Consider the following 12,521-nt stretch of genomic DNA (forward strand, 5'->3'; position numbering starts at 1 on the left):
GCTTATGAAACAAGACATCCCACGTAGTTTTATTACAGAGTTGATCATGGCACTTTATACGGAATGTTTAACTGTAGCAATGTATAACCTGCATTATTTTTACTAATGGGGAAGTAAAAGGCCGGTGTTTTATGCTGATGGGTGGTTATTTATAGCATCTAATTCTTTACTGCTGGAACAATAAAACACGGGTTGAAATCAGGGCTGCTCTCTCTCTGTGTTACCATGGTTACAGAAATCCTAGGGGGAAGCATGAGCCTTCTGAAAATGTGGATTTCTCTTTCACCCATCCTGTGAACGCAGCACCATCGTGCAGGGTGGGAGGAACAGTCTGTGCAGGTAAGATCCTTCAGGGATTTCATTCTTGGTCTATGGGATGTACCTCACAGCTCAGTGTAAGTTTTGCTATAAGTGATGTTGAAATGATACACCATAAACGTGGGGAGCACACAGGGATAAGACAGCTGTATGTGCTTACCTTGCAGTGGTCTTTGCAATTAACTCAGTATTGTCTGATTGCAGTTTGATGACATTCAACCTTTTAAAGATGACTGGTCACAATAAAGATGTGAGTATAATGCAGTGATTAGGTACCTGTATTGCTGCTTAGGATGTCCATAAAAGACTATAGCAAATTTCCCAGGTTTATTGCTCTGCGTAGAAGCAAAATACAAATCTCCATCAAGTTCTGCTGCACTTAAATGTGTGCCTCATCCTCCTGCATTTCTCACCACAGTTCTAGCCTTGGGCTCCTCCGACCCTAACTGTTCTGTGATTCTGTAGTGAATGCTCCATCCCTGGTGGTGTTCAAGGCCAGGTTGGACAGAGCCTTGGGTGGCATGGTTTAGTGTGAGGTGTCGGGGGTTGGAACTGGATGATCTTAAGGTCCTTTCCAACCCTAACTATTCTATGATTCTACGTTGTTTTTTCCCCCCCTTTTAATAAACCAAAACCCTACAGCGTCCCTGTAGTAAAACCAGTCTGAGTTACACCAGCTTTCTACTTGATCCTTGTGAAGTGAAGCTCCAACATGTGCAGTTCTCCATCATCGAGATGCTGGCAGTGCATGGCCTCCAAAAGTAATACGTAAATAAAAATCACTATTGTTGGTTGGTTTGTTGGGGTTTGTTTTCCTGTGGGGCAACAACAGTGGGGACTTCTCTTCCTGTTTCATGTTTTCTTCAGTCTAAAGGAGTGAGTAGCAGTTCCTGTGTTCTGAAAGCAGGCACATTGGGAAGCAGTGTGCCATGCTATGCTCCTCAGGTGTTCATTTTAGACATCATTCATTCATGGCTTGACTTCGCAAACGAAGATTTGGGAAGGGCTTTACCCACACTTACTACAAGGGCGCTGATGACTAAAAAGGCCAATGTGAGGTAGGCAAATCCGGCTGGAAAAAGCACAGTGAAAGGTCTCCTTGGGTGGTACAGGCGGGGCGTGATTCTTTCTATGTTGTCTTTTCTCCTTGAGACTAGTTCTGCCTGAGTTCTCAAAGGAGCCAGCGGCATTATGTATGGTGTGTCTCCAAGCCTCCCCATTGGAGGCCAAGGTGGACCAGTGATGGTAGTCAATATGGCCAAGGCTAAGGTGGTGTTTCAGGGAGTCCTTATATCTTTGGGGCACTTCTCTTGCGGCAACCGGTGGCAAGTTCACCGTAAAACACGATCTTAGGGAGGCGGTGATCCTCCATCCTAGAGACATGCCCTGCCCAGTGCAGCTGCAATTTCAGCAATGTGGCCTCCATGCTGGTGACTCCTGCCTGTTTGAGGACAGTAACATTTGACACGTAGTCAGTCCAATGGATGTTTAGAATTGTATGGAGGCAGCGCTGATGAAAGCGTTCAAGGAGTCATAGAATAGGGTTGTAAAGGACCTTAAGATCATCCAGTTCCAACCCCCCTGCCATGGGCAGGGACACCTCACACTAAACCATATCACCCAAGGCCTCATCCAACCTGGCCTTGAACTGCCAGGGATGGAGCATTCACAACCTCCCTGGGCAACCCATCCCAGTGCCTCACCACCCTTACAGTAAATAATTTCTTCCTTATATCCAATCTAAACTTCCCCTGTTTAAGTTTTAACCCGTTACCCCTTGTCCTGTCACTACAGTTCCTAATGAAGAGTCCCTCCCCAGCATCCCTATAGGCCCCCTTCAGATACTGGAAGGCTGCTATGAGGTCTCCATCAGCTTCTCTTCTCCAGGCTGAACAGCCCCAACTTTCTCAGCCTGTCTTCATGCAGGAGGTGCTCCAGTCCCTGATCATCCTCGTGGCCCTCCTCTGGACTTGTTCCAACAGTTCCATGTCCTTTTTATGTTGAGGACACCAGAACTGCACACGATGCTCCAGGTGAGGTCTCACAAGAGCAGAGCAGAGGGGCAGGATCACCTCCTTCGACCTGCTGGTCACGCTGGTCACGTTGGTTTCTGGGCTGCAAGTGCACACTGAAGCCGGCTCATGTTCATTTCCTCATTGGCCAGCACCCCCAAGTCCTTCTCCACAGGGCTGCTCTGAATCTCTTCTCTGCCCAACCTGTAGCTGTGCCTGGGATGGCCCCGACCCAGGTGTAGGACCTTGCACTTGGCATGGTTAAACTTCATGAGGTTGGCATCAGCCCACCTCACAAGCGTGTCAGGGTCCCTCTGGATGGCATGAGTAGCAGGTGATGACAGTAGATGACCCATGATTCAGACCCATGTAAAAGAGTAGACAGTACAATAGCTCTATAGACACTAATCTTTGTACTTTTCTTCAGGTGTTTACTGCACCAGACTCTTACAGAGTTTTCCCAAGGCTCTGTATGCCTTTGCTGTTCTGTTGTCTATCAATCGTGTCATCTGTGGTTACAGGATGGTTTGGGTTGGAAGGGACCTTAGAGCTCATCCAGTTTCAGGGACCCCTTCCATAGAGCAGCTTGCTCCAAGCCGCTGTGTCCAACCTGGCCTTGAACACTGCCAGGGATGGGGCAGCCACAGCTTCTCTGGGCACCCTGTCGCCGTGCGCTGGGTGTCATTCCCCGTGGGGACCCCAAACACTGTCAGTGCGGCGCCGGGCGGAGGGCAGCGGCGGCAGGTGAGGGCGCGCTGGGCGGGAGCGCGGCCCGCGCCCCTTGCGCTGAGCCCGGGGCCGGGAGCGCTGAGGCGGGGCCGCGCTCCAGGGGCGCTCTGCGGCCGGCTCTGAGGGGGAGCGCGGGGATGAGAGGCCGGGCAGTGGCCGGGGCGCTGAGGGGAGGAGGCGGGGGTGGGAGGCAGCGCGGGCCCTGAGGGAGCCCCCGGCAGCGGGCGGGGAGCGTCCGTCGGGTCTCGGCGCCTGCCCGAATGGCCGCGGCCTGATTCACGGGGCGGCGGTCGGGGTAGAGGCCGGTCCGGTTGGGGTGTTTTGCTTCTTGGAGTTGCTCAACAGCGGGCGGCTGAGGGTGCCTGGGGCCTCCCGGCCGCCGGCGTCCTGGGGCCGGGGCTCACGCCCGCGGGAGGGCTCGCCTCGGCCCGGCAGCTTCGCCGGTGCTCGGGGCTGTTGTGCAGGTGACAGCGGTCCTGGCTGAGGGGCGGGCCGGGGCACTGGCTGGGCTGAGGTACAGTGTGAAGGGATATTACGCGCTGTTTTGTCTCTTGGGGTTGCTTGGCTTGTGTGTTAAGCTTCAGTTGTGTTGCTGAAGGTGGTGTTATTCATTTCTGTGGGGCTAAGTGCCTTACTTAAAGAGGTGCCCAAAGGTGGACTGATGCTGATAGCGTATTTCTCTCACTTCATGTACTGGTTCTTCGTTTGGAGTAGGACAGGATAACAGGGTGGGTGGAGAGGTGTCTGCGATCTGTGATGCTTCTCAACTGTTTTTTGCCTTTAAAACTGTTAGGCTGAGTTTTCACATGGAGAACAGAAGCGTGAAGCAGAACTTGAAGATGGTACAAAAAGCAGACATGAAAAAGAAGTAGAATGTGTTCCATCACACTTTTCATGTTAGCTTCAATGTAACCCATTGTCAAGAGTACAACAGACTGCAGTTATGATTTGCATTATTTTTATATAACTATTTTATAACACAACAGCTTATTAGTCTTGAATAGTGGTGCTGATAACTGCTGATTATCAGCAAGTACCGGTGCCGCTGTTGTTAATGTACAGTTTGAAGAAAACTTTCAGCTTCATCACGCAGGTCTGTGTTGGTTTTGCTTTCACGTGCATTGCAGGAGCTGTAGTGATTGAGGTACTGCAAAAAGAAGTGATTTGCTTGGGATTCATTTTGTTTTTTTGTTTTAAAGCGCTGTAAAGCAGCTGTAAACCCACCCCACCTCTTTCCTCTGGAGGTTTTTACCATCCCAAAGAGTATGTCAAGAACCAGCGTGATCAACAATCCTGCTACAAATCATTGTTAAAAAGCAATGTGTTTCTTACAGGTACCTGTGAAGACACAATGGCGACAGAGTCCCCGCGCCGCCCCAGCCGCTGCACCGGAGGAGTGGTGGTTCGTCCACAAGCTGTCACGTAAGCGCCTTCTAGAAGAGTAGCCCTGGCTTGAAATTGGCTTTGTTTAGTGGTAGAAGAAGGCCCTAGCCTGGACTTTCTTTCAGAGCCAGCTGTGAGGGTGCGAGTCGATCATGTGGGTTCATTGTATTGAGTATATTCCACTAAAATAAACTGATGTTGCATTCCTGTGTCCCAGGACTGTGCAGCTCAAACTGTCTCTGTAAATGGGATACTTCTCACTTCTACACCAAAACCTGCAAAGTTGTACGTTTTAAAAAGGAAGACATTGCAATGTTTTGGGTTTTTTACACAATTTTACTTGCTGTGCAAACATCTCTCTTCCTGCAGGTCAGTGATCGCAAGCTTCTTCCTTAGGTTAGGAGGAATATGCATAGTATCTTCCTTTGTTGCTGTTCTAATCGTACCTTGTCACAGGGGTGGATGTATTAAAACACACAAGCCTTTCATTAAAGTCCTTCAGTAAACAGAATTGTGGATTCTAGTTTTTATTTGTGTTTTTACTTACGAGAACAAAGCCAAGAGCAAAGGAAGAAGCTACTTCTCTCCACTCAGAGTGTATAGGAGACCATGTTTTTGCTTGGGCATCCTTTATTTTTGTTGTGTTCACATGAAAATACTTTCATGGCAAAAGAGCTTAGTAGGAGAGCCCAGAAGATTTATGGTCTTGTCTCTGTCTAAGGATCTTTGTAGCAGTTTTTCTTTTGTCCTGGGGATGTTTATACTGCTGAGCTGTTGCTGCAAAATGGCACCATATTGTAGTGTTCACTTGTGCCATCGGTTTTAGCAGCTGTTAGTTTGCCCTGGAGAAGGCTGTGTATTTTGAAATCAAAATTCTTTTCAGTTTTACTAGGGAGCACAAGAAACCAACTGTCATAACACAGAAAGTTGTGTTAGAGGTTTGTCTTACAGCCATGTGGTAGAGTAAGCTTTTATTTTTACTGTTGCAGAACTGCTCAACAAAGGCATTTCTGTTTGTAATGACCTTTTCTTCAAAATACACTTTAAGATATGATACTAGAAAACCACTGTAAGAATGAAATTACCTGTTCTTTTTGTTTGTTAAATATGGTGGCTTGTGTTTGAGGTGCATCTTTTTATCTCAGAAATTTCAGTCTTTCTGATGAGAGCTTCTGTATGTGGAGCAGCATTCCACCAGTTATCTTAAGCTCCTACATTCTTACTAAGGGAAGATGCACTTTTTTTTTTTTAGTAGGTTTTATTGTTATTTTGGTCATTTTGAAGCACTTTAAATGTACTTTCCTGGAAGTTTCTCAACTTTAGGAGAGATTTAGTGTATATACACTGAATAAAACATTTCCTGAACATCAGCTTGGTTTCAAGATGTACTTGGGGGGAGCAAAAAAGTTATTTCCTGAGGTGAAGGATGACGACAGTGTGACTCTTGCTGGTAGGCATTTGCATGAGAACTTCAAATGCTGTTTAATACCATACCTATAGACAAGTGTTACTGCTGGGTAATAAAGGGCTCTCAAGGTGTACAAAGACAGTGTTGGTGACCTACATAAATCAAAGAAGAATCAGCACTAGAAACCACAGCTCATTTACAAGGCCTCAGTGTAAAGCAGTGAAACACACTTTGGTGCAGTAATCCTTGGATTTTTGAACAGAATTGAGTTTTGTCATGAGTTAGACTAAGCTTTCTAAAATATAAAACTTTGTTTTAGAAGAGGAATCAACCAGTTTACCTGATCCAGCTGTTGCAGCTTTTGACTTGAAATATCTCCTTTATTGCTGTGTATAGGACAGAGTACTTCATTCTCAAATACTAAACACCAATTTTTATTAAAAGAATATTGCACAGCACAGTATCAGAGAGCATGAAGAAATCATAGGTACCTTTGGACATCAAGACTTGAGATTTCCTGGTTTATGTTTTTAATTTCTTTCTATGACAAATCTTGTGTTAGCACAGAAAAAAATACTACCAATAGGAAAAATCAATTTTGGGGCTGCCACAGCCTTTGCCTAAAGAGTTTGGGCTTTTTAAATTGCCTCAAGGCTTGATGAAGATAGTTCTTGTTGTGAACATGTTTCAGTATTGCTCACCACAGAAAGCACAAACTTGTTGCATAGTTTTGACACTGTCTGATAGAGTCAGCCCAGGTTGTATATTGCTCAGCAGTTACACAAGAGACTGACCACTTATGTACGGATAAGCTTATAAAAGCATTAGTTTAAATCTATCACAACAAATGTATCTTGCACTAGATGCTCTTCTAAATCGTTGCTTCTAATGAACTTCCAAGAAGGAATAAGCTTCCCAAGCTATAAAATCTTATCTGAAAATCCCTCTCCTTACTATTCTTAGTTAGGTTTTTACTCCATCTCCTGTCCCCAAGTGGTACCATTTAGTTCAGCATTATACATAATGCATCTGAGGTCTTAAAGTTTACTTGCCCCGAAAGGAGAACTTCAGCCGTTGGCGTAAGGCTTCGTCTTCATGTTGTAATAGCCAAATCAAGTAGAAAAATAAGGAAGTATAATTTCCAAATGCCTGCTGTACTTCTCTGATGTGGAGAGCATGGTTTCTTTCTTGCTTCTTGTGTTTTATACATTCCCCCCAAGCGGTTATTTCATAAACAGGTATCACTTAGCTTTTTACACACCTTCAGGCCCTGTTTATCAGAGTGTTTGGCAGTATGTGAAGTAACTGTATTGCATGCTTTTTCCTTTGCTCTAAAGATTATCCGTGTTTTCTCTGCTGACATGTCTTATGTATTCATGACCGCTTTGAGTTTCAGTGATAGTTGGAATTCTCCTTCTGTTTTCAAGGGAACAGTCGTACATGGAAAGTGTTGTTACGTTTCTTCAAGATGTTGTGCCACAGGTACGTGAAGATCTTTCAGACTGTTTTTTTTGGTGTACAAAGCAGTTGAAGTGTGTGTCAGGGGGGACCAGAATATTGAAAAACCAAAGCCAGATCTTGTAGTGTTTTTGAACGTGGATCTTGAGACCAGTTTTTGAAAGTGTTGACTATCTGAAGATTGGTCTTCCTCTGATGGGTGATAATTAACACAGCCACATAAAAGTTAAAGAATTGCACTATAAACAGCAGGAAGAAGATTGCAGCCTTCTCCTGTGGTAGTTTTGGTGGTAGAGTAGCTGGTGAGGGAGAGACTGGACGTATTACTTACTCTGCCTCCTGCAAATATGTTTTCTTCTGGGTTGTAGTTGGAAACCTGTGAATGGCTGGGTTGGTGTTGGAAAAACTTGGTAGGCACCCTGTGTCACCCCAGCTTTTATCATTGGCTGAAAAGGAGAAAGTTTCCTTTGCCTCCTTTACTCCCTCTTTTTTTTGGTCTTCTTAACTTGTCTTGGAATGTGCTGGCTTCTGTGGAACTGTGGAGCTCTGGCGATCCCATCATTCCCCAGCGTGATGAGTCCTGCTAATCAGGAGTCCTCACTCTGCTTTGTTCAATTTAATTTCGTTTTATTTTTAATTTCTGGGCTCCTCCTCTCTAGAGAATAACACTGATGCTGTGGGTCATAGTTTCACAGGCGGCAGCAGCATGAAACTGGATTGGTCACTTCTTATTGTCCATAGGCCTCCTGGTAGCAGAGAGAAACTAGTTTTGTTCTGTTACTCTTTGGGAAAGCTGTAGTCTGTAGTGGAGGAGTGCTGCAGCTAATTGTAGCTTCAGGAAACTGTCTTGGTTCTTGGTTACTTACGGATTTCCTCAGTAGTAATATAAAAGAAATTCCCCTCACTGATGCACATTTGTGAAATGTATTTTGGACTCATGGTCAAAATTAAAAATAGTCAAAACTTTCATGTAAAAGTTTGCTGCGTTCCACACATGCCCCCGTTTTTCCCATCTGTAGTTAGAAGACACAGTCTGTGTTTTATTTTACAAATCAGTTTGCCTGGGAAGCATGGAATGTGATTTGTTTTGAAAAGTAATACCCACACTTACTTTTTAAATTTGTATTTTTAGTTCATGTTATTGCCTTTCTGGCATGTATAAAGTTATTATACAAGCTCTTTTCATATTTAATCCAAAATACTGCCCAGTATTTTGTTATAATTAATTTGGAAACAGTGGTATTTCTACTGTAGCTCACGTTTTTACTACCACAGCTTCTCCTGAGAACTGTAAAGCCTGCAATTTAGAAACATTTCAAGTCTTCTTCAAAGTTTCTTTGTGTATGGCATCTTTTTATGGGAATCTGTACAGCCCGAACTGTGACATGGAATTCTACTGGAATTACAGTTTATTCTCTTTTAAATGGCTATATTAAAGATGTCACAAATATAAGTAAAACATCTCAATAAAATATAAACTGTGTAGTAAACATCTCTTTCTTTTCTCAGTCTTCCTTAAAAAGCTTTTAAGTGAATTAAAGAGAATTTCGAAAGTAAAAATGCCTCACATGACAACCTCTAACTACTACAGCTAAAGGTTGTAGGAGCTGCTGTGTTTTGGCTTGACTAAATTGCTGTAACTTGCATGGCATTTCTAACCTGCTCCAGAAGACTTATTGTTACATATGTCTTGTCATTTCCACATTAGTAAGTGATGTTACGCTTGTTGAGTTATATTTAGCATGGTTTATGTTGATCATAGAACCATTCAGCTTTGAAGCAAAACCTCCCAGCAGTACTGGTGGCAAAAAGATACACGTATCTCTGTTTTTCTTTTTTAACTTAGATTCTCTCTATGGTCTACAGAGGGAGAAAAAAAAGATATTAAACTTTCTTATTTCAACCCTTTTGGTTTTTGTCCAGGCCTACAGCGGAACCCCACCAGCAGAAGAAAAGGAGAAGATAATTTGGGTCAGATTTGAAAATGCAGATTTAAATGGTATGGCTTCATTTTCTCTCAGTTATATTTGTGGTATTTGGGTCTATGTACAGTAATTTCAGTCAGCTTTATCAATAAGCTTTGTTGACTCAAAATTAAGTGTTTAATTTCACTGTTCTAGATACACTGAATTCTCGGTGAATAGCTGCACTTTTGTCCGTTATCAGCCAAACAGAACATATAGATCTTCTGGTTTCATTAACTCAGATTAATTTGTGCTTAGGAAGAGGGGTAAATTAAAAAAAAAATCAATTTTAGTCTAACAAAGCATAGAATGGAATTTATTTAATCTACTGATTGATTTGAAAGCCACATTATCTAACTGTGAAACCAGTTCAGGTCCCAGATACATTTTCAGTGGTGTGATTTTAGAGTAACCAAGAAAGGAAGAGCAGTTGAGTAAAGGGAGCAGCAGATTCCATGACATTTTTCAGGGAAATAATAGAGCAAAGCCACTAAATATTCTTAACATGTAACTTGTTTATCACTTCCAGTGTATCTTAATGAATCATCAGCAAAGACTTTGTGCAGAAAACAGGTCTCCAACCTTTTTAAGAGAGAATGGTGATTGCTACAAGCTGCTGCTGAGAGTATCGAGTAGATCCCAACTTAAGATGGGAGCTGTTTTACCTGTCTGTCCCAGTTAGCTTGTTCTGAATAAGGAAGTTAGGGACTGAATGGGAGGTGGTTGAATGCTGCTATCAGGTAATTGCTTCTTGAATTAACTGATGAACTATGGGACCTGCCTTCTGGAGAATGCTGTATTTAAGTCTTCCAGCAAATTGCTGTTTCTTATCTACCATCTTATTTTCCTGTCTAGAGCTCTATGGTAAAGGCTCATTCTGGTCTCAGAGGAAGTAGTAGTACCATAGCTAGAGCTGTGATGGGGAATTTTCAACCTTTCCAAGGGTTATTAGGGAAGATTACATGTTTTCTAGCTGTTGAAATGGCACAGAGGCTGGCAGTTCATAAATTCGTGGTTATTAGAACTAGAAAAGACTTGTCAACCTGTACAAGGCATTATGTCCAGCTTTGGGCTGGTTAAGGTTTGTTTGTGGGTTTGTTTTCCTCGTATGTTTGGTTTTTAAAAAAATCTCAGGCATTCCCTCTTCAGGTTCTTTCCTAGTGTATAACAAAAACTCTTCAGAGTGTTCTTCAGAATCCTTCATATTCTGTTTAAGTTTACTTCTACGCAGCCTAATCTGTTTGGGCCTGAATATATCCTCTTTCACCATCCTAAATACTTCCTCTCTTTGTTTCATGCTCCTGTGCTTGCAGTGAGCTTCTGTTCATTCTGTCATGGTTGAAAATGTATCTTTAGAGAGTTTTACTCAGGAAAAGCTTAATATTTGTGATGGTGATGATTATGGCCTTTAGCACTCTTCTTCCTCGGGATTTTCTTCTTTTGTTAAGGTTGATGTAAAGATTAATTGTAGAGTATCTAGAAGTAGTTTTGCCCAGTCTATGAATTTCTAATTTCTGTATTTGTTCATGTTTGTTTTGTTGGTCTTTTGCAAATTGTGCTCTACTTGAAAAGTTTGCCATTAGTCATTTGAGAAGGAATTACAGAAGGTTTTGGGGTATTCAGAGACAACCCATAATGTCATCCAGAATATTTTTCTCCATTTAAAATTGTAGTGCTTTTTAACCTCTTTGTGAAACTTCAACAAATGTTGTGTTTGCCTAAAAGAATATACTTCAGTATTGTTCCTGCACACTATTTGAAACCATCTTGCTTGCTTTTACTTAATGACACCAGAAACATGCATTGAGAAAAGAGCATAACTGACATCAGCCATAGTTGATTCTAACCTACTAATAATGACTTTGATATTTACACTCAATTTAGATATATCAAGGAATATGGAGTTCCATGAAATACACAGCACCGGGAATGAACCGCCGTTACTGCTGATGATTGGATACAGTGACGGAATGCAAGTCTGGAGCATACCTGTAAGTACAGAGTTCTGTGCCAGAGGCTTTTTTGTTTGTGATGTTCTGCTACTTTAATATTTTACTTCTAATTTTTCCTATCAAAGTAGAAAGATCCAACATTTACCATCGGTGTCATATGGTTTGTTTGCAATATGCTTATCTTAAGATTAATACTGAGCATGGATCAAACACTTGAATTCACTTAGCTTCAGATTTGAGGGCTTCCTACAAATTATTTCTGTTAAGTAAATTTTCAGAGTCTAAATGAAAGTAGTTCTTGACATCATGGAATAGTTTGTATCCCAGAAAGAACAGAAGTCGTTTTAAGATACAGAAAGGAATAAGGGCGGAGAAGTATGAAAAGAATTTGTTTGTCCCCTTAACACAAGTATGACAGTATTAATAGTATTTTACAATCACGTTTGTCATGTACATGATTTGCAATTTTAATTTTACTGAAGTCTGTGTGTGCATATGGGTTCGATTTCATGCTGTCATACACAGAACCTGCAGTTGGTGTTTCAGAGTGGTTTATGAGCACATGGTCTTAATTTGGGGGATTTCCCCCAAATTTCTCCAAACTAAAGAGTAAAGTTGAACACAGTAGGTTAGAAAATTCAAAAAAAAATAATTAAAAGTTGCTTATAACACCTTGTCCTTCAAAATAATGCAGAGAGGATGAAGCTCTTCCCCTTTGTGGAATACTTTGGTTTTGTAAGAAATGTGTATATTTTTATAACTCTTTGGTTAGCTATGTACGATATGTTTATATACCAGTAGCTCAGTGTAATAGAAAATAATGTGAACTTGTACATCAAAAGTTAAATAGAGTTTCACTGAGTGTGGGAGAACTGGCTTTTCCCCTCTTGATTGCATGTTGTTAGCTGGAAATGAGGAACAAGAAACAAGCTGTTGAGCTTTTGCATTTGAAGGAGGGTTTAGAAATTGAGTGAGTATTTAGTAACATCGTACTAAAATTTAGGAGCTTTAATGAAAATTTAGGAACATTTTAACGAGAATATAGGAAATTTTATCTGATGGTATGTCCTGAGAAACTATATCTAATTGTAACTTTGGTGGCTTTATTTTTACTGAAGCAAGGCATATCTTTGGATCATTTATCTCCTTAGAGCAGAAGCGTGTATGAGGCAGCAAAGCTCGCTTGTTCACTCATCTTTTTCTTTTTAAATCGGCCTTTACCCTGGGCTTTGAATGACACTGAATACTAAGCATGGATTTCCAGTATGTGATTAGCTTTGCACACTATTTTGAAGGC

The 12,521-nt window shown here is 42.1% G+C and overlaps 1 protein-coding gene across 14 annotated transcripts in view; it reads left to right on the forward strand.

The window, feature by feature from the left end:
• Positions 1–3,001: 3,001 nt before the first annotated feature.
• The window catches only part of BCAS3 (BCAS3 microtubule associated cell migration factor), a 361,207-nt gene continuing 351,687 nt past the window's right edge, over positions 3,002–12,521 (forward strand). For 13 of the 14 annotated variants that reach the window (XM_057407125.1, XM_057407127.1, XM_057407119.1 and 10 more), the window contains exons 1-5: positions 3,002–3,074; positions 4,394–4,481; positions 7,278–7,332; positions 9,232–9,307; positions 11,157–11,263. In XM_057407125.1, the coding sequence (XP_057263108.1) occupies positions 4,411–4,481; positions 7,278–7,332; positions 9,232–9,307; positions 11,157–11,263 (309 nt within the window). In that variant the 5' untranslated portion in view covers positions 3,002–3,074; positions 4,394–4,410. Of the gene's footprint in view, positions 3,075–4,393; positions 4,482–7,277; positions 7,333–9,231; positions 9,308–11,156; positions 11,264–12,521 lie in introns of those variants that run through there. The other variant, XM_057407133.1, reaches the window with a different exon arrangement.

The sequence above is a fragment of the Pezoporus wallicus genome, unplaced genomic scaffold, assembly GCF_028554395.1.
Source record: "Pezoporus wallicus isolate ANWC-B61680 ecotype Strahan unplaced genomic scaffold, APGP_CSIRO_Pwel_v1 contig_10389, whole genome shotgun sequence".
Taxonomy (NCBI): domain Eukaryota; kingdom Metazoa; phylum Chordata; class Aves; order Psittaciformes; family Psittacidae; genus Pezoporus; species Pezoporus wallicus.